The 22,505-nt window shown below is 33.7% G+C and overlaps 1 protein-coding gene across 4 annotated transcripts in view; it reads right to left on the reverse strand.

Moving 5' to 3' along the window:
• AHCTF1 (AT-hook containing transcription factor 1) overlaps positions 1–22,505 on the reverse strand; it is a 72,935-nt gene that overhangs the window by 14,297 nt on the left and 36,133 nt on the right. For 3 of the 4 annotated variants that reach the window (XM_023730919.1, XM_004375872.2, XM_023730921.1), the window contains 17 exons: positions 19,710–19,800; positions 18,687–18,776; positions 16,181–16,321; positions 15,355–15,459; positions 14,381–14,474; positions 12,589–12,712; positions 12,350–12,406; positions 11,352–11,498; positions 10,607–10,794; positions 8,805–8,949; positions 8,597–8,728; positions 7,701–7,851; positions 6,913–7,063; positions 6,478–6,585; positions 3,820–4,009; positions 2,257–2,460; positions 1,273–1,687 (listed from right to left, as the gene is read on the reverse strand). In XM_023730919.1, the coding sequence (XP_023586687.1) occupies positions 1,273–1,687; positions 2,257–2,460; positions 3,820–4,009; positions 6,478–6,585; positions 6,913–7,063; positions 7,701–7,851; positions 8,597–8,728; positions 8,805–8,949; positions 10,607–10,794; positions 11,352–11,498; positions 12,350–12,406; positions 12,589–12,712; positions 14,381–14,474; positions 15,355–15,459; positions 16,181–16,321; positions 18,687–18,776; positions 19,710–19,800 (2,533 nt within the window). The remainder of the gene's footprint in view (positions 1–1,272; positions 1,688–2,256; positions 2,461–3,819; positions 4,010–6,477; positions 6,586–6,912; positions 7,064–7,700; positions 7,852–8,596; positions 8,729–8,804; positions 8,950–10,606; positions 10,795–11,351; positions 11,499–12,349; positions 12,407–12,588; positions 12,713–14,380; positions 14,475–15,354; positions 15,460–16,180; positions 16,322–18,686; positions 18,777–19,709; positions 19,801–22,505) is intronic. The other variant, XM_023730920.1, reaches the window with a different exon arrangement.

The raw sequence follows: 22,505 nt of genomic DNA on the forward strand, positions 1-22,505 counted from the left end.
CGTTGCTTATCCCAGATCACAAAGCTAGTAAGTAGCTGGGCTAGGATTCAAATCTAGTCTGTGTGGGTCTAGAGTTTGTGCTGTACATATGATCCCTCACAAAAACAATAAAAATTTTTATTTGAAACTGCCTAACTGTTAAGAATAACCAATAAAGCTACTGCCATGGACATTTTCATCTAATATTTACCATTCAAGTATTTTATTACAACATAGCACATCAAAAAAGCAATGTAAATTTCTAGATATGTTAGTATGCACATAGTCCTAACATTCTCAGAGCAATTAATACCTATGTTTATTAAACAAAAACATTAGTTCACTGGACTCACATTTTAAGAAATCTTAGTTAGTTCAGCCTTGACAAAAAAACATTTCCCAAAAGGAACCACTTATGACACAGATGTTTATATAAGCTTTAGGTTTTACAGATTTAAAGTTAGGGGTTACTTTTAAATAAACAAGTAAAATTATATCTGGAGTAAGCAACATAAAAATAGGCTAAGTTTTCTGATCCACCAATTCTAAGCCAAGTCTATCTCCTTCCTGCTGTTCCCCTAGTCTCTTCTATGACATCCAGAATAGCATTTATTATACTGCATTATAATTACCTGTTTGTCTATACAGTCCACTAAGATCCAAATTATATGTGGACAGGTACTTTACTCATTACTTGATCCTCAATACCTAGCATGCATACAGTAGGGGCTTACCTGCTGTACATACATTGAGGGCTGAAAAAACTGTTAACAGATAAATGAATATAAAGAAAACAAATTTATGGGCCTTTGGACATTTATTTTGATTGCACAACAATTATTTTGGAGGTGGGCATGGAGAACAGAATAAACTTCCTAGTTTCTGAGCAGCATTAAAGAAAGCTGAGGCTGCTGAATAAGATAAAAATTATACCATCAATCTAGTCTGTAAAGTCAGTATTATTATTTCTCATAGTGATAGGAAGCCCTTAAAAAGAAAACAGTAATCAGAAATCTAACTATGGCATCTTAAATTTCCCTTCTTAAACATTACTGTTCTTTTCCAAATTTCATGGCCAAATAAAAAGGGTAACACACACAAGTTCCCCTCCCCCAAATCTCATACCTACTTATACCCAGTGGAACAATGTCCATCTGCCATACTAGTAAGCTGAAAGAATACCATACAGTTATTTGACCTTGATGCTTTCCTTATGGTGGAAAAAAATTCTATTATGTATTTTATTGACAGACATTAATGGCAATTTTGAATACTCTGAAAGTAAGTTTTTACCAGTTTGTTTCTCTAGGTCTGGAGGAGTTACTTCTGACTCAAACACATCTTTATCACCTTCCTTCTCAGTTTGTTCAGTTAAATTAGTGATCAGTTCAGTGGAAGAGCTTGTTGGTTTAGTGGTTATGAAAATATCTTCAAAGTCTTCTGGTGCTGGCGCATCCTGATACTCCAAGGTAGTCTGGTCTGATCTGGTTGAAGCAATGCTGTTTTCTTTGCTCGTATCCAGTTTCTCCAAACTATGAGAGGGTGTATCCAGTGACCTCATATCCATTTCTTGATGGTTCTTCTCAGGACTAGTCGGGGAAAAGGATGTGGCCTTATCTTTGCTCTTCACCCATTCAGTTTCTGCTGGAACTCCACATTTATGGAAAGATGTAGTAATAAATACTTTTGTTTTGCTGTCATCTGTAACCTGTAAAGTAAGATTAAAAAAAAAAAAATTTTTTTTTTAAATTTCATTAGTAAAAATCAGTCAGGTTTAGTCTAAGCTATCCATCCCAATCATACCCACCCTTTCTACACTCCATATTTCTTTTCCTCATCAAAATTCACTTGTCCTAAATCCATTCTCTTCAGATACATGATTAAACATTGATGGGTGTTAGTGTTTCCCTAATTGGTAATAAATTGGTATTTTTAAAATTTAGACTAAACATAGAATAAGCAAGATCACCAACAATCACTAAATGGGCTCCTATTAACTACAGTGGAGCTCTGAAAACACATCTTAAATAGATAACCAGTAAGGAACTTAGTAAGAGAAACAACACGATACAGGTTTAAAAAAAAAACAAAAACAGACTAAGCATTAAGAGGTCTGGATTCTACCTCTATCAGATCTAATGTTTTCTGATTTCATGACTGCAAGACTGTATAACAAAAATCTACAGTGATATTATTTAAATTGATTTACCTAACTTTTTACTTGATATGAGCTAATATATTATTACATTTTAATTTTTTTCTAATTATTAAACTTACTCCAGCAGTCCATTTTGTGTTCACACCTTCTTCCACGAATGAAATTCTAGTTTCTTTAAGTCGTAAAGGAGGAGTAAGAGACCTTCCAGGTGACAGAGAGGGAGAAGCTAAAGGTGTTGTCCGAAGTCCAGACCTTAGGATGGATTGAGGAGTGAACTCAGCAAATCCAGAGGAAGTAACCGACATGGCCAAAGTTTTAGCTTTCTATGACAAAGAGCAAATGAAATTCCACCGTTAGTGTTTGTAAATGTCACTTTAAATAAGGGCAGACTGGGTCAATCAATAGTCACAGCAGTAGCTACATTCTCATCTCCAATGAACACATTTAACCCTATATAACACAAGCCATGAATAAACATTTTTATACCAGAGCACTGAAAACAAATTACAAAATTCTACTCAGAGCTTTCTATACACAGGCTGCTGTTGTGTGCTGTCGAGTCGATTCTGACTCATAGTAACCCTATGTGACAGAGCAGAACTGCCCCATAGGGTTTCCTAGGCTGTAACCTTTCTGGGAGCAGACTGCCATATCTTTCTCTTGTGGAGCTGCTGATGGGTTTGAACTGCAAACCTCTCGGTTAGCTAGCAGCTGAGTGCTTAACCATTGTACCACCAGAGCTCTTTTATGTAAGGCTACAAACATAAAATTGCATTCATAACCATTCTAAAGGCTTTGGTTATTTCCACTGTAAATTCAACTTCAAAAATAAAGTGCCAATTAGTAAGACTGAAATTAAGTGTTAGGAATCTAATTAACTTGCTTTAATAACTATCTGAGGACTAGCATTTATTGAAGTATCTTTTATTCAACTTGAACAATAATTCCCTTGTTCACTATAAATGCTGGAGGAGATCCAGAAAGATAACCTAGAAACAATTAAAAAAAAAAAAGAAGAAGAAGAAGAAAGCTTCTGGGATTCAATTCAGAACACTGGACAAGGAGTTAAAAGAGATAACATCTGTAAAAACACTTTGAAAATGGGAAGGCATTAAGATCATTGTGCCCAGTTATCTCAAGTTTAGTAACAGCAATTTAAAGACAGATACACTGACAGTAGGAAGGAGTAACAGTTCAAAGTCTCATCAACGGAGTCATAAAATAAAGATAAATAAAATAAACCTAAGAACTCAAAAGCACTTGATAGATGGAAGAAATAACGGCTTAATGGTATCAGCAATGGAGTTAGAGAGAGAGAGAAAGGAAGCAAGCAAGCAAGCAAGCAAGTAAACAAACCCAAGAAGCTTAAAAGCATTTTGCAAAGGACAAAGGCCAATTTATGGTAACTTACACAGAGCCTTAGAATACATTCAAGACAACAGAGTGATTGATAACCTTAAGTTTAATGCTAGCTAAGCAGAGAAGGGTAAATTTAGTAAGCTCTGTTTAAGAAGATGTAAAAATATAAAATGTAAGCATTTTAGGAAGACGAGTATTTAAAAAAAAGCAGCAGCAGCAGATTAAAGCTATCGATCACCCAGAAATATCAGTTATAAAAAGCTTATCTTCTGACTTGAAAATATGAATTCCCTAGCTTCATATGCTGGATATGTAATACTTACCTTAACAATAAGAGGAGTTTCAAGTAAATGCAATTCTGATGCTCTAGAGGTGTTTTGATGTGACCCTTTTAATTGACTTAATGGCAATGGACTGGATGCTAGGTACAAAGGAGATCTTGTGGAAGGGGTTTGCTGAATAAAATTCAAATACTGAGACGGCTGGGGGACAGGACGAACCAAATCCAGCAGTCTGTAATCAGAGCATACATATGAATAGAAAAATCCTGGATACTTATTATCTACTGAATGGTTTCCCATAATGTCCCAAATCCACTTCATATAAAATGACGACACTGATCTCATTGATGACTTACATAAAAACATGCATAGTCTAAATAAGCTTAAAAACTTAATTTACAGGTAAATAATTTAAACACTATAGTGAAATTTTCAGATTACAATTTGCGCTGGATCATTTGTACAGGTCACTTCTCCTTCCTCAATTTCCTAGTAGTTCTATTTTATGGTTCTATTTTCTAGTGAGAAACAATACCTTTTTACTTTCCCTAAATGCCAGTGTGACTTGGTACAGCATAACCAGAAAAATACAGCATGCTTTAGTACCCAGAAATAAAAATGCCCAGTTGCTGTGCCTTCTTTATTCTACTTTCTATGTTCAGAGGAGATTTTTTTCGCTATTAGGGGTGGCAGACCAACACAGACCACAGCTGCTTCAAGACCCAATCTATTTGGAGAAATATTTATAGGAAGCATTTTCTTAATATAGGGTTCTATCCGCTTGTTATTGTGTCCCAAGCACAGCTTAGAGATTTCCATGAAACAACGAAGAAATCCAGATACTCTTCTAGAAACATGCTGTTAGACATTCATTTTCTGTTCCAATTCTTCTTCTTTTCTACCTCATTTGTATTCAAATTCTGTATACATAAACTGCTCACTTTTATACTGAGCTATCCAATATGGAACCAAATGGAAAGTTGGTTAAATGCTTTCCAACGTGTAAATATTATGTCTGAGGTGCCTATTTATGCATGACTGCTTCCCAAAGCAGAGCCTGTGCAATGAAAAGCATGTTCTAAGTAAAAGCAAAATCATTATACTAACAAAAGCAAAATTACTATTATTTAAGTTATACTAAAAAACTTATCAAGACAAAATATTTTTGATTAAGGTACTTTCTAAAGGAAATTTTAAATACTGCATTAGATCTTAGGTTTTCCACAATTGACTAAAAAACTTTTTTGACCATGATCCACATAAGAAGTTCATTTTGGATCACGCACATAAACAAAACAGAAATTACACAAAACAGCACCTACCTTTATTATATGCAGTGTCCACTGATATTATCTATACTATCCTATTTCATTGAAAAATATGCTAGTCAGAACCCATCAAACTTACTACTCACTACTGCAAACCAGTTTGAAAATACAGAATTAGGGGACAGAATAATTTTTTACAAAAGATAAAATATTCTTACTGCAATCAGTTTTCTTCTATCTGAGCTAATATTGGCTTTAAAGGGTTCTCACTGGACACATAATATACTTCTTAATCAAGCCCTTAGGCTATTAGTAAAAATCCTAAAAACTTTTAAAATGTCCCGGGCCTCCCTTAAAAATCCCACATCTACTCAAGTACATAAAGACCAAGAAAAAGTAACTCTGAAAAAAATTACAACTATTGATAGGAAAAAAAAAAAAGTCATTAATAATGATTTCCATTTAAAATTAGTTTCTTACTATCTCATAAGAATAATTAAAGAACAACAACTAAATAAAATCCAAAAAAAGAGAAAATCTCTTTTTGAAAATACACCAATTAGCTACTTTTTAAATGGCTCTGGACTCAATTGTTTGTAAATAGTTAACCTACCAAATATATCTTATCCTTAGTATCAAAAATTCAAATAATTTTATTCCTACAAAATAATGTATTTTTGTACTTGATAAAACTTGATTAAAAATTTACAACAATCACAGATATGTTATTAAGGATAAAGGACCAATACATCAACAGACACTTGTTTGCTCTCTGCTATTGATGATTATGAACACTTTTCAACCATCTAAGGTTCTTAAATAAATACTTACATTCACACTTTCATCTTGGATGTAAAATTTGAACTTAACTATTTACTTTTCTATCTCATAGGTAAGATATAAAAGTATTACTGCATCATAAGCCACTTAAGACATTCTAGTAGTAGCTTTTGTTGCACAGGAGAAACTTCAAAATGAGCCAACCAAATTTAACTAGGAATTAACTATAAAACCAAATAACTTAGGGGTCAACTGACAAGGAGCTAAACAAAGAAAGTTAACAGTTCCAAGTTTGCTTCTTTCCTCTAAGCAGTCTGAAATCTTCTTTGAGTAAAATTTCAGGTAGAATACCAGTTGATGCAAAATTTCCTAAAATTACTACACTACTGCTCAAATTAAAACAAAAGCCAAGCATTAAAAAAAAAAAATCATTCAAAGGGAGAAGGGGACAATATGGGAACTCTCTGTACCTTATACAACAGTTTTTCTGTAAACCTGAAACTACTCTAAAAAACAGTCTAGTAATAGTGGGGGTTGGGGAATCATTCAGAAATTTAAAACAGTGTTTGTAAAATTTTAAAGATAATTAAAAATTATAGTTGTAATTATCATCTAACACTGCATCTTTAAGAGTGATTGAATAAATTCTTACCTAGAAATTTTTTGTGATGCTTTTGAAATTGGTGTTCCAACAAATGCCTCAGGCAGCTCTGGGTCTGGGAGAGAATATACTATAGGAGATGGTTCTTCTATGTTAGGACTACAAAGAAAATTAAGAATTTAACTTTTGATTATGTATCAAAAGGGACATTAAATTAAAAAGTGCTGTAAGAAGGTAGGATCAGATGGAAGAGGAAAGGGCTTTCATCTTTTACTCTGTACACTTCTGCATTATTTACAAATAACAATGAACATATATCACTTAAATTTAAAGATAAAAAACATTCTTGTAAGAAAAGTAGCTAATACAAAAAAAAAGTTTTTGCTTTTTATATACACTAATAAACTAGGACAACTAGGTTGGCTTGTTTATGAATGTTGCTCACGTCCAGGAAGACATTAGTAAGCAGCATGAAGACAGACATACCCAACGTAGGGAGAAATGCCGTTTTTAGATTCATTGCTTGCCCAAACTTCTCCAATTTTAGATAACACATTATTGATGAATGCAGATCTTGTTAACACAGTCCCTGTTACAGCTTGCTTTGGAACTGCTGATAATGGTCTGGGTTTAGAAACTGTAAGACAAAGAATGTAGCATTTAATTTCATCTCTAACCACCAAGGAATTTATTAACAGAAGAATTAATATGAAAGAATGGTTGGAAATAAAGATCATAAGATAAGAGTAGTCAGAATTATATTTGGTTTAGCAAGAGTTAAGTAGAAATTTAATAATTAGGACTTATAGGAAATGGTGATAAAATTATACGTTCTCTAAAAGTTGGACAAGAGTCTTAACGGAAGGAAAGAGTTATTTTATTTTGCACTACATTAGTAAATTAGGAAGAAAGGACTGGTGATCTACTTCCAAAAATCAGCCAATAAAAACCCGGTGGTTCACAAAGGTCTGACACCCAACCGACCACAGTGATGGCAAAGGACCAGGCAGTGTTTTGTTCTGTTGTGCATGGAGTCTCCATGAGTCAGGGGCCAAGTGACGGCAGCTAACAACACATTACTAAATAAACCGTAAAAACTTCCAAGAAAGCCCTGCACTTGTTGGGAAAGAGCAGTCAGTAAAAAAGTACTGCTGTGATGGATCTGAGTACATAGCAGCCAAGGTGAACTAAATGTAAGATTACGCTGGTATCAGAAACATAACCAGTATTTTTTCTAGCACAATAATTGATGACATTCTTCAATGAAATCCTACCTTCTCGAAAAACTGATGATGTTGTCAGATGGTAAGGCTTAGCTCGTTCAATGGCTAATTTTCGCTGGACTCTAGGAAGGATTTTCCCATATTGGTCTAATATAGAATTTCGAGCCACTGATCTCTCACGTAAACGAGGATCACGATCATTCTATTGAACATATCATAATTGGTGAAAATTTAATCTTAAAAAATGTTAAGTTCTAGGTTTACATATTTACTATTTAAATTATAATTATGAATATACAGTATCTTCTTTTTCCCTACATATCCATTCTTCCAAATCAAGGACCTCATACACAAACTTAATTGCTTTACCAGTAAATTCCAAGTCTCTCCTAATAAGCCTCAATTCTTCACAACTAATAAAAGCAATGGCTATCATTTACTAAACATCTACATGTGTCAGGCAACATGTTGCTTCACATACACCTCTCTGTAACCACACAACAACCTCAAGAGGAGTCTATTATTATTTTACAGATGAGGAAACCAAGGCTCACAGAGGTAGAATGAGGTGTCTCAAGTGCACAGAGCATATTAAGAACCGTGTGTGACCCCTGGATCCCATTCTCTTTCCAGTATATTACCCCTACTGGATCCTCTACCTCTTCTTGTTTTCCCTGAGTGAAGTCATTAGTCTGGTAAGACTATGGGCAGACATATGAATAGAAATGGCATATATATAAGAAGCAGGTAAATAATAATACCCTGTTCCCAATTCTGCTACAGGAAGGTGAGAAGGGTCTCACATTTCCAAGATCAAGATTATATAGGGCACAATGGTTACCAAACTATAAGATCTTATATAACAATTAAAACAAAACAAAACAAAAAAAAAGTCTCCAGTTTTCCTTACTCTCTTGTCTCCCATAACAAAACAACTGTAACCATACCATAAGATTAATCTTCAGAGTTTGGTTCAGCCTCAAGGCAGGAATATAATTGGCACGCTGCAAATGGTGAACTAAAAGGAATTCATGATTCTGAACACTGGCACTGGACTGCAAGAATTTCACTAAACATTCCTAGAAGAATAAAACAGATTTGTAAGCTACTGATTTTTCTTGAATTTCTGGTATGTTTACATTGATATGTCATTACCTGCTCAGTGTCTGTAAATGGTAACTTCAGTAAATCCTCCATTAAGCCCATTTCCTGACAGACTTCATACGTATGCTTTAGTAACTCCTCTACATTCAATCGATTAGAATGATGTCGCAATAAAGTCCAGGCCTCAACCATGCACCTGAAAGCAGCAGTTAGTTTCAGAAAATCCATTAAAAATGTGTAAAACAAGTAATTCATCTAAAGAATCTGAAAGATACTTGTACATGTAGTTTAAAAGTACCTTAAAAATCTAGTGAATATTAATCACTGCATAATATATCTTGCTAATAATGTCAAAGCAAGACAAAGGATCTCTAAAATTTAATTATATGCTGGTCTATACTATCATTTCAGATTTTAAGTGTAAAATAATAGGAAAGCAAGTACACAGGACTTCAAAGAAGACAACAAATTAATCTCGACAGCATATCCAGGAACTGAAACACTGGTCGGGTGGAACAGAGAAAAGTCCGTTTTTCAAGGAAATGACATTCAGCATCAGAAGAGTAGAAAAGAAAATGAGCAATGGCCCATAGGTAGAAGTAAGCATAATGTGTTTATGAGGACACGGAGGGTACAGTTTTATAGTAGATGATTTTGGATGATCTGCAGCAAGAGTTGACTGGCAAACTTGTGTCAAATTAAATATGAGGGGACATTGAGACTTCTTCCGTGGGCAATGAGGAGATCATTTAAATGAAATCATATTTCTTAATAGAGGAGTCTTTCAGAATCAGTCAGGGATTCTGGGAGCTTTAAATAAAACACCAATGTTCAACTCTCATACCTCAATGATAGTAGTAGTAAAACTATATATACACTATGACCCAACAATCCCACTGCAAGGAATATAGTGCAGAGAAATGGAAACAATGCATAAAGACTTATGTACAAGAATATAAAGTGATACAATGGACTATAATGTAGGCCTTGAGGCAGCTATATATTAACTTGGGCAATCATGATATATTGTTAAATAAAAAAAGCAAATATAAAACAGTATGAATAGTGAACACAAAAAACAAACAAACATAATCTGTAAATATTTATGCATTTAAATAGATAAGAAAAAGCCTTGAAAAATGGACTTGAAACTCAACACTTTTGTCAATCATTTAAACAGATGCTTCAAGATTTCCTTTCTATGAGAATGCAGTGGCAAATGCAATGACAAAAATCAAATGCAAGTAACTGCAATACCCAAAACAACCAATATTAACATAAAAATATCAGAGCACCATCACTGGGACATCTAATTTATAAACTCTATTTGACTTCATTCTTCCTCTCAATTCTCCATTCAGGAGACTGTCAATGTTGCCAACTATCAACAGATCTAATTTCAAATCCCCAGTGTGGCTTCCCCATTTACTCAAGGTACTTCTTATTCATCTTATTCTAGATAAAAGGTGCTCTACAATTTTTTGAATGTTGAAAGATCAAAAATTGTAATATGTAATGCCACCCGTTACATATCACAACTATTTTACATTTTACAACCATTACATTACAACCCATTAACAAACATATAGGCTGCTACTGTCTTTTTCACCAATTCAGAAATATTAACATATATGATCAAGAGTTTGACTGCACTTTAAAAGAATGTACTTGGGAGGCGCTGCTTAAGGAGAAGGGAGTTTCTGTTCAGGGTGATGAAAAGATCTGTGATGATGGCTGTACAACACAGGGAACATAATTAACGTCACTGAATTGGACACATAAACACTTCTGAAATGGCAAATATTTTGTTACACATTTTTCAGCACACAAAAATTAAAAAGCTACATAGTTACCTGTTAAAAAGCAAAACAGTGAGGTGAAGGATAACATCATTACCACTGGCCACTGGCGGCTTCATTGTCTGAATATATCTGAGGGCTTGTCTATGTTCGCCCTGAGTCATGAACGCTTGAATTATCTTTGAATGTTGCCATGGCACAGGTTTTGCAGTAGCTGGGTGAAATAAAAGATCCAAAGCACTCTGCAAATATGACATGAAAAGTGTTAAACACAAATACAATCCTTTGCATTTAGCCAAAGTAGTTAATGTCTAAGAATACAGGCAATACTAAAACCACAATGGATAATACAAAAATTAAGAGAAAGCCAGTTTAAACATAAACTGAAAAGATCTACTTTAATCTATGGTGTATTTTATTTTCACGAATAAAAGCCTTATCAAAAGCCTTCCATTTTGAGACCTCTTGAGTACATAAAATCTTCCCATTATCAATTCCATACATCAATGCCAAATCCTGCCTTCTATGGTCCACTCAACACCCCAAACGTATTTCTAATATAACAATTATATTCACACTATTAGTAACTGTTTGTTTGTTTCCTTCTTTAGACAGTAAGGAACCTGGCTTTCTGAAATGGTTGGTGAATGGTACTGATTAAACTAAGTCCTTCTTAAATGACCTCCAGAAGTAGACTGCATCACATCTTTAATAACAAATTTAATCTAGTTATGTATTTTTTTCCTAAAATTCTAATAATTTACAAAAGTTCACATTCTAAGTAAACCAACAGACCTACCTCATAGTCATTATGATCTAGCAGCCAAAAGCCCTGAATGAGTTTAACTTGGCCCCAAGAAATGGCAAAGGCAGTTGGAAAAGATTCAATTGAAGTATCCGTTTTGTTTGGAAAGGAATACATAATATCAAGCAGCAAATAAATGGTCTTTTTTTTTTAAAAGAAAAAAAGAGGATTAAGGATAATAAACAAAAACAAAAAACTCCTACATATATGTTTAGAATAGGTAGCAAAATAATGCAGCATAAAAGAGGCTTGAAAGACTTCTTTATAGCATTAAAAAAGCCATCCTGGATATCCAGCTATGGAAATAAAGTTATATAAAATGTGGGTACAGAAAGTCCCACAACTAACTTCATTCTTTTCCCAACAGTAAATACCACCAAAAAAGAGACAATTAAAGCATGCTTTCTTCATAAAGTCACTAGCTTAGCAAATTTAAGAAACACAGCTATAGACAAAAATCCAGTTATCTAGCAAAAGCTGGCAGCTCAAGCAGGCACATCATGTGTCTTGTGAATTACGAATGTAACTATGCAGTATTAGACTCAGAAACTGGCAAAAGCATAAAAACCTTATCTCAAAGACCACAAGGGTCAAACGCAACACCAAAGGTAATATTAAGGTAATTCATAATGTATTCTTATTCAACACACAAGTTAACCACAATGAGAATAACCACTTGCCAGCAATGTTTTAGAGCAGTTGCTTTTAACTTTTGAGTGATGTGGACACATTTTAGAATCTGAGGAAAGCCACAGACCCTATTTCTAGAAAAATAAACATGAATTTAAACAAAACAAAATTTTCCATACAGTTTTGGGTTAACCATAGACCATCTGAACCCAACCAAAGGATCCTGGGTTAAGAACCCTTATCTTCAAGGAAACTTAAGCATGAAATTACAATGGTTTTAAACGATATGTTACGTCCCTAATACTCTGAAATCTTATAATTTTGGTAATACATGAATTATTTGATAAACTTTAAAAGGATACAACAGAATGTTTGATTGCTTCAGTAACATTGTCTAGTAGGTATATGTCAAGCAGTGCCTACAAAAAGAAGGGATAAAAGCTTCACTGCATTTTATAGATTCATTTATTCATTCGTTCAGATTCCTTGTTTTTCCCAAGCCTGTGCCAAATGTGAAAAATACAGCTAAGCATGCTTCATCCCACCTCAGTTTTGTTGTATAGCCTTGGTAGCTTTAAGGATATCATTACTGCAAACCTACATGTAGACTAGTAGGAGGGTATTTTCCTGTGCCTCCTTCATCTCGTTTCCACAACTTCTCAACTTGCTCTCCTAACTGAGAAACCATTCCATCAATCATCAAGCAATCGGGGTTCCACTTCCCTCTGCAATAAGGGCAAAATTAGGATTTAATAGAAGGGTTAATTACCATTACCAAAACAACAAACACTAAAATCTTAAAAGTAATGATCCCAATTATTAGTGGGAGAAAAACTGAGAACTGGACTGCATTTAACATCATGAGAACTCCAGACATCGAGGAAGAGTTAGTGGATAAACCCCAAAGTTGTCTCAAGTTCTGTCATCAGTAAGCCAATCAACGTCAAGTCTCTGTGGAGAAAGTAGTCCAGCCAGCCAAATGCCCAAGACTATGTATTTTTCACCATCCTGATTAAATTACCATCAAGTATGACAGCCAAGTGCAGTGAAAATAATACTTCAGTTCAAAGTCAGAGTTATAGCTTGTTTCATCACTTGGGCTAGTCATTTAACCCCAGTTACTCCTTCGTTCAAAAAAATACACAAATGAGCACCAACAGTGTGATAAGCAGATATCTGTTCCATCATCTAAAACAAGAGCAGCAGCAGTTACTATTTACTGAGCTTTTCCTATAAGTCATGCAACACTGGGTGCCTTGTGTATGTTATTTAATCTTATATTGACTTTGTAACTTATGTGAACAAAAAGGATTAGAAAGCTTAGCTAGTAAACCTGCCCAAGGACATACACTTAGTAAATAATAGATCCAGAATCTTAAAATAACTCTTAATCAATCTCCCAAGTCAATGCTCACCATCCTACATTAGGTCTTCTAAAGTACCTGGTTCCCAAAACTTGCCATGTATCGTAGTTACATTTGGCAGAGTTTTTTATTTTTTAGAGTTGTTTGACACTTATAGAAAAATTGTGCAGAAAGTACAAAGTTCCCATAACTCCTCCTTCTCCTAGACACTGTTTCTCCCAATATTACCATTTTGCATTTGTTACAAATGATGAACCAATAGTGATACATTATTATTAACTAGAGTGCATAGTTCACATTATGGTTCCTTTGTGTTGTACAGTCTTAGGGTTTTGACAAATGCATAACAGGTGCAGTAGGCACAGCTATTAAAAGTACTGATTCCCAGGTGATGTCACGAACTGGGAATCAGTTCTGTGCATCATTGCTCTAAATGCTGTATGCCACTCTGTAATTTTATTATTGCAACTTGAGAAAGAAGGCTGTTTAATTCCAGAGGTATGGCCAATGCAACAAAAAGTATTCTTCTATTACTTCAACTTGTTTATTTCAAAGGAACCAATTAGGCTAATATTTATGCATTTTAAAGAGAAAAACAAAAAAGAACAAAGTGAATAAATTGTTGAAATGTAACTGTTATGGAAAGAAAGTAAAATAACTTTAACTGGTCATATATTTTATGCCTTTTCGATGAACAGTAGCTTCTCTAGTCTTTTACCGAACAAGAATTATCAGGGAAAAATGCTTAAATTATAGAATCTCCTATAATAAATCACTTTTAAGAATTTCATTTAGAAAATAATAAGTAGCTATCCTCAAATTCTAAAGAAACATGTAACCACTCGGTCAGGACAAACATTATAACTAAAATAGTAATTCTACTAAATTCTGATACTTTACCAAGAATTCCACCTATTTAAATGTTTTGTGACATGATGAACTCTAATAACCAGTTTCTATGAGAAAGCCTTGACTTCTTACAGAAATAATTTTCTAAAATGTGTTTCGAAGGCTCTGGAGGTACTATACCTTGACAAACGCTCACACTTCTGTCGACGACTGGTGTAGTAGTTCTGAATTACAGGGTAGTTGTAGCATAACCTTGACAACTGCACCGCATCATCTAGATTTTTTTTAGGAGAAAAAAGCTAGTAGTATTTCCAAAATATGCCAACAATACTTAAAGTTACACACATTGATACTTTACTACAATTTTATAAACTTGTATAATTCACAGGATTGCTGGATTTAATTAATAAAAGAACACTACACGTACTTTTATTTACAGATACACAAACGAGAAAACTGAGTCTCTCATGAAGCCTATAACCAACAAGGACGCTGGCTCAAAGCCCTTGAAGGGCTTATCTAGATAATGACATTAAGTCTTAGGCACGAATGATAATTTGAAGCAAGCAATGTTCATTATTTATTCAAGTCAGGATCTAAGGAAACTATGAAAAACTATGATCAACAGCAATTACATGCACAGTGACAGAGGCACTTCCAAATAAAATCTAACGTGCTTCCTGTTGCAAGAAGCTGGAGGCTTCAGAAGTGTGCTCTAAACAAACATAGTAAAAGGAAGTCCTCTAATTCCCGGTATTGGCATAAATTGTTAGATAAAAGGGGGTAATAAGTGATGGCAAATAATGTTAGTTAATAACCACATTAAAAGAGCCCTTAAAGAGAAAGAGATCAGCAAATTAAATGATAAAAATCAAAGTTCTATAGATCTAAATTACAGCTGATAATACAGTTGAACACATTTTCAGAAGCCATGTTTTCTCAAATTAGCTTTCCTCCTGCGTGTTATTAATTCAGTAAACATGTATGGAGCACCTTCTGAGTATCAGGCACGGGCTGATGCACTGAAGATACAAAGTAAGGAAGAAGGTAAGAACAGAAGAAAAAATAAGTGGGGTGAAAGAAAGAAAACCTGAAGCATTATAAAGATTTAAGAGGGTTTCAATTAACATTAATAGATTAAGTAAATATTTTACCTAAGCCCTCTGGTAAAAGCCCGGAATGAGAGAACCAAAGAACCATTTGTGCATATTGACAGATGAGCTGGGTAACCATATGCTTATTGCTTAAGTCCATCAGACCTGTAGAGGAGAGTTTAACATCAATCACTTCCTTAACTTTCAATTAATCAGCCAGAAATGAAAAACCAAAATACTCAACAGTTCTCAAAAACTAATTACTTGGTGATTTTTAACAATAATGTATATATATTTTTTTAACAAATCCAGCTTGCATTTATTTTACTTAGGTCCAAAATGATGCCAAGTAAATATATCCAAAATGCTAGAATAAATAAGTCACTGACTAGTAAGGAGACGTTTTACGTAAATACAATTCCATCTCAGCTACACTTCCATTTAGCTAATTTCAGGAGTCCAATCGATACATTAATACAAACTGAACACTGTATGATTAATATAAACTGTTCCAATCAGGCCTTTATATGAAAATAGTTTTTGTTTTGTTTAAATGATAAAAAAGAAAGGGGGAGAAAATGGCCTCTATGAATAAAAATACATATATAATTTAAAATTTTGAAATTCTGCTAGGAGTACAGTATCTTAACAACCAGTTAGTTTAATTCCAGAATTTCCCAAGCTTATTTAAGCTTGGCTCATGGAATGTCTAATAACATTTTATAGTTTTTCATTTAAAAAAAAAAAAAAAAAAAAAAAACCCAGCAACTGAGAAATAATGGCCTCTTTACACAATGACCCATCCAAGACATAGGACTTTATTCTTTCCCTAAGTTAAGAAGTAAAAAGTAATAAAACACACATTTATATAAAACAAAGAGCACACCTCTCTCAGTGACCTCCTGGGCCTCTGTTGCAAAACAGCTTAAGACTGTATTAAGGTTGCTAAGAAGCAAATGACACTGCTGGATAGACTGTATGGTTTGTGGATCGATGAAACGACACGAACCATCAAATAATGGAGTACCTTTCAAGGACAAAATACAAGATTAGTTTCCACAGAGTAAATCGGAATGAATTAGAATCACAAATGCAAAATTTCTCTAATTCCTACTACAACATTATTCTATAAATTATGAGATTTACAAAGACAAAATGGCAAATAAATTCAAGGCAACTAGAAAGGACAGATATAAATTATTATAAAAAATACAGAATGAGGTAAGCAATGAGCCCAGAGGAAGGTGATACAGATTCCACTTCATATTCACTAGATAAGTTACATTCATAAAATGATTCTCCTTCAAATAAATTTACTTTTATATGAGATCTTTCATACATTTTATAATTACACTTGTTTCTTCTAGTTTTTAAAAAGGGAGACACTAAAATGAAGATACACATAAAGACTTATTACAATAAAACTGCATGCTTGTAGACCCTGCTGCTGTCCTTTCATTTCAAATGAGCTTGACATTTCATTTCAAGTTGAGTTTGACAAATTTTTTCTGGAGAAAAAAGGTGTTTTAGTTACTCATGGTTACACCTTTTAGAAAAGTATACAAAACAGTCTTTAAGTCGGGGACATTTTCATGGGAAAAACTCCAATTTAAGTAAAGTTTCATTTAAAATCTGGTAAAAAAAAAATAGAGAGCCATAGTTTTAGTAGTTGGGAAGGTAGCTGGGTAAGGACTAACTGTGTTCTGAAAAAGTTCCTCAGGTGGTTCTCATATGCCTTAAGGTCGTGAACCAATAGGACAAAGTAAAATTGGGTTAAAAACAGTAATAAGTGCTGAGAATTTATTACTTGCCAGGAGCACTTTACATAGATTAATTAACTAATTTACATCTTCATGACTACTCTATGAGGCAGGTACTACTACTATTCCATTTTACAGATAAACAATTTGAGGGACAGAGTTAGGTGACTGCTTTCAGTATAAAACTAGTATGAGGCAGAGTGAGGATTTGAACTGAAGTAATCTATCTAGATCTAGAGCCCATCCTCATAACCACTACACATCAAAAGATTAGGACAGTTACTTGTAATGACCAATTTCATTGTTTTAATATTTATGTGTAATTTGTACAGAAAACAATTTTTTAATTCTAAAATTCTAATTTCTTAATTCTAAAACCCTTCCCCTCAAATCAAATTCTCATTTGCTTTGCTCTCAAATATACTTAAACCACTTATTATGCTTTGTATTTTAATTATTCTTATAGTTTTTTTTTTTAAAAAAAACACTCCATTAACCAGTAAGGAGGCTCAAGACAGCAACAACAGCTGAATTGCCAAGTTTAACCTTGAAACAAATTATGCTGGAATCACACAATGATCAATAATGATCCCACAATTTATGACTAATTATTTTCTTTCCTTACATAACTTATATAGCATATTTTTACCCAAATAACGCGCACCTTCCACGCTTCTTTGCCAATCGCTCCCTCCCCCCGGGAAGTATTTTCGTAAGCGCCTCTATGCCATTTTTTTTAAAACATGTTGCTGTAAAAAAAAAAAAAAAAAAATTAGCATAGCACACTTAGGGAACTATCGCAGAGGGAGGGAGCGGTTGGCAAACAAATGTAGAAGGTGTACATTATTTGCGTAAAAATACAGTAATCAGCTCTGCAAAAACATTTTCCTCTTAAAAACTGTTTTACCCCGTTTTGTTCTTGAATTATTAGGTGTTCTGGACTTCAGCTGTATTAACTGAATAAGAAAATATTTAAAACTAAATTATTTCATGTTTATATTTTTACAAGCATGCCCTAAAAATACTGCAGACACTAATATCTTTCCATCAGATTTTGTTGCTTTAGAAATTCTTTGAAAATAACTTGTTGTTGTATGTCATCTAGTCAATTCCAACTTATAGCGACCCTATAGGACAGAGCAGAACTGACCCATAAGGTTTTCAAGGCTGTAATCTTTACAGAAGCAGCCTGCCGCATCTTTCTCCCGTGAAGCAGCTGGTAGATTCAAACCGTGGACCTTTCAGCTTAACCGCTGCACCACCAGGGCTCCTTGAAAATAACTTAAACTGTGAAAAACTATCTATAGCCAAATGTTTTCAAAAGTTCATTTGTTCATTCTTCATGACACAGAACTTACACTTCTAAAAAAAAACTTAAATTTCACTTTGACTTATAGTGCAATTATCAGCACACTGCCAGTTTAAGAATCTGTTGCAAAATCGTGGTCAAAAATTAACTTTGTCACTTTAACGTAAGAAGAAACAGTTTTCTTCTGCAACTTCTTTAAATTGTAAGGGTTTACAACTTCAAAACATTACGTATTATTTTACTATGTACTTAAAACATAAACTAAGGATTAGTTTTCTTATATATTAAATCTTTCACTTAATCCCTAGACTTATAACACTTACATAGTCTGTCAAATTCCTCTTTTGTGAGAATCACTTTATTCCATGTCCATTCGAGAACAAAGCGCAAATTAGCAGCAGAATTTGGTTGTTCTTATTTGTAAATATAAAAGGAAAAAATAAAGAATGATTATTTACTAATTACAAACAGAAACCTAGTTAACTTTACAGTGCAGAAACCTGGCAGGCACCACCCTAACCAAGTGAATGAAGTTAATGTCACTGATAATGGAGACAAACTGATAGCATGCATCCTTCTCAGTGCACCACATCAGGGCACAGAGCACTTCATGCAGTACTCCTACCAAAAATGTAAAGCTTGACTCTAATCATGAAGAAAGATCAATAAACACAAACTGAAGGGCAGTTTACACAATAACAGGTGTGTAGTCTTTAAAAAACGTAAGTTTCTCCAAAGATAAAGCCTAAGAAACTGTACCATATTAAGGGAGACTCAAAGACATGAAAACTAAATGCAAAGCATGATTCTGGCTTTCCTCCTCCTCCCCCGGCCCCGAGGGGAAAAAAAAAATAGCTCTGAAGGACATTACTGCAACAGTTGATGAGATTTCAGTAAGGTCTATGAAGTAGCATATCACTGTTAATCATCTTGATTTTTATAATTAAAAAGTGGTTTTGTAAGTAAATGCCCTTATGGGTAGAAGGAAACACATACTGAAATATTTAAGGGTAGAGAAGCATGATGTCTTCAACTTATTCTCAAATGGTTCAGAACAAAAAATGCGTGTACATGTATGAGAGACAGAGTGGCTATAAAAGGACAACATAGGGATGCCTGTGGTGATGGAAATGTTCCGTATCTTAACTGTATCACTGTGATATTGTACTAGAGTTTTGCAAGATGTTACCATGGAGAAAGCTTGGTACAAGGGATCTCTCTATAATGTCTTACAACTGCATGTGAATCTGCTATTATATTAAAATAAAAAATTTAACTAAAAACAGAAACAGTGAATTGATAATTTAAAACTATAAAACAAATTTTGTTAGAAATTAGAATCTTACCTTCTGTTATCCACCTTTTGATACATCCAGTCAAAAGTCCCAGAGAACTTGTGTGAACTGCTGCTGACAATATAGCTTCTAACTGTTCTTCCTAATCCATACGTTAAAAAAAGAACACAAAAGATAAGAATACAAAGATATGAGATCATATCAGACTCAGAGGCAGCAAGTTCTAATTCAGAATATAAAATTTTAAAGGCTTAAAAATCATTATGACCCACTAGGATGGCTATAATCAAAAAGTCAGATAATAACAAGCCTTGAGGAGGATGTGGAAAAACTGGAACCCTCAGACCCTGCTGGTAGGAATGTAAAATGATGCAGTCACTTTGGAAAACAGTCCAGCAGTTCCTCAAAATGTTAAATATATATATAAATGTTAAATATACAGTTTCCACATGACCCAGCAATTCCACTCTTAGGTAAATACCCAAGAGAAATTAAAACATTTATCAACACAAAACCTTTATGTGTATGTTACTCATAATAGCCAAAAAGTAGAAACAACCTAAAAGTTCACCAACTGATGAATGGATAAACAAAATGTGGTATATCCATACAATGGAATATTATGTCACAATAAAAAGGAATAAAGTACTGATATATGCTATAACACAGATGAACCTTGAAAGCATACTAAGGGAAAGAAGCCAGTCACAAAAGACTGCATATTGTATGATTCCATTTATATAAAATATTCAGAAGAGGCAAATCTATAGAGATAGAAAGTAATTAGTGGTTACCTAGGGGTGGGGGAGGAAAGTTGAATGAATGCTAGTGGATACGGGTTTTTTTGGGAGCTGATAAAAACTTACTGTGGTGATAGTTGCACAACTCTGTAAATATACTGAAAATCACTGAATTCTATACATTAAGTCAAATAGCTGAATTGTATGGTATGTAAATTACATCTCAAATAAGTTTTTATTAAAAAATCATTATGAATTTGATTTAATATCTGATAACTCTATGGTTTCAATCATTACAGTAGCAAATTTAAGACTTAAAAAGGAGTCACAGGAATAGATAAATAGGTTTAAGTCAAAGAGGAATACAAGCAGCTATACAATATTAAAAAAAAAAGAATCCATTTCCGTTGAGTCCATTCTAACTCATAGTGGCCCTACAGGACAGAGTAGAACTGCCCCATAGAAATTCCAAGGAGCAGTTGGTGGATTCGAACTGCCGAACTTTCAGTTAGCAGCTGAGCTCTTAACCACTGTGCTACCAAGGCTCCGTACAATATAAAGGTCCCCAAAAAACTAAGAAAACCATGATTCTAAACAGAGACTCACTGAAGCTATTCCTATTGAAATTGGGACAAAACAAGGATGTCTGCTGTTACCATTATTACTCTGCTGATTTTAGAGGCTCCATCAGATGCAATGAGAAAATTAAGTACTAGGCAAAAATGGAAAAAAGTAAAAGCCTGTTTTTGCTGATATGACTATAAAAAAAAACCTGAAACCCATTGCTGTCGAGTCGATTCCAACTCATAGCAACCCTACAGGACAGAGTAGAACTGACCCACAGGGTTTTTAAGGAGCAGCTGGTGGACTCCAACTGCCAATCTTTCTGGTTAGCAGCCGAGCTCTTAACCACTGTGCCACCAGGGCTCCGATATGACTACGCACACAGAAAATTCAAGAGATTCTAATTTAGGTAAATAGATATTAAGTAAGAATACAAAAATCAATTGCATTTATGTACTAGCAATATCCATCTAGAAATGAATATGTGAAAAATGTTCCATTAATGAACAACAGAAACCATAAAATATTTAGGGATAAAAACAGAAAGAAATCCATAAGAAAGTAACTACAGACTCTTCCTGATATAAAACAAAACCTGAATGGGAAGATATTATCATTTACATATGGGTGGGAAGATTTAAGATCATAAAAATGACAGTTCTCAGATTGGAAAGATTTACGATCATAAAAACGACAGTTCTCAGTTTAAATTAACATATACATATAGTAATAACACTGAAAAAGAATTCCAGTGAGAGCACTGGATACAATCATAATTAATACAGAATTGCCAAAAAAAATTATACAAAAGAGGATTGCACTACCAAATATCAAAGCAGTATATTAAAATGGCAAAGAAATAGATAAACTTATCAGTGGAACAAAATAAAAATCTAGAAGTAGATCCTAGTACATATGTTCATATATGATAAAAGTGATATTTCAGTAGCATGAGAAAGGATTTCTATGTTCTACTGCATAAATGTAGTGCTAGCACAGCTGACTAATTATCTGGGAAAAAGAAAAACAGAACCTTTACCTGACTTGATAGATAAAGATGAATTAAAGCCTTAAATGTTAAAGAAACCTAAGTGGTAGGAAAATTTTTTAAACCACAAGCAATTAAATATATTTGACAACAAAAATAAAATTTGTATGTGGCAAAAGATACCATCTACAACAGAAAAGGCAAGTATCCATATTTTTACAAAGAATTTCCATAAGAAAATCCAACTTAAAAAAAGTAAAACATACGAATATGTAATTAATAGGAGAGTAAACCCTGATTGGCCAATAAATATGAAACTGCATAAATGACATCCTTCTCATGTACATAGAGGGATACATAAAGAGATGCAGGAAAAACTGGGGAACAAAATATTAAGTGCTTCCATACACTTACTAATTTTCTGAACGCAAACTATTTGTGTATTATTTACATAAAAAAAAAATCCAATGATACATGTAAAACAAAGATTACCAAGTTTAAAGTATTCAGCTTACTAAATTTAAATATTCACAGAAAAAGATAAAATGCTGTTTT

Source organism: Trichechus manatus, unplaced genomic scaffold (assembly GCF_000243295.1).
Source record: "Trichechus manatus latirostris isolate Lorelei unplaced genomic scaffold, TriManLat1.0 scaffold00039, whole genome shotgun sequence".
Taxonomy (NCBI): Eukaryota; Metazoa; Chordata; class Mammalia; order Sirenia; family Trichechidae; genus Trichechus; species Trichechus manatus.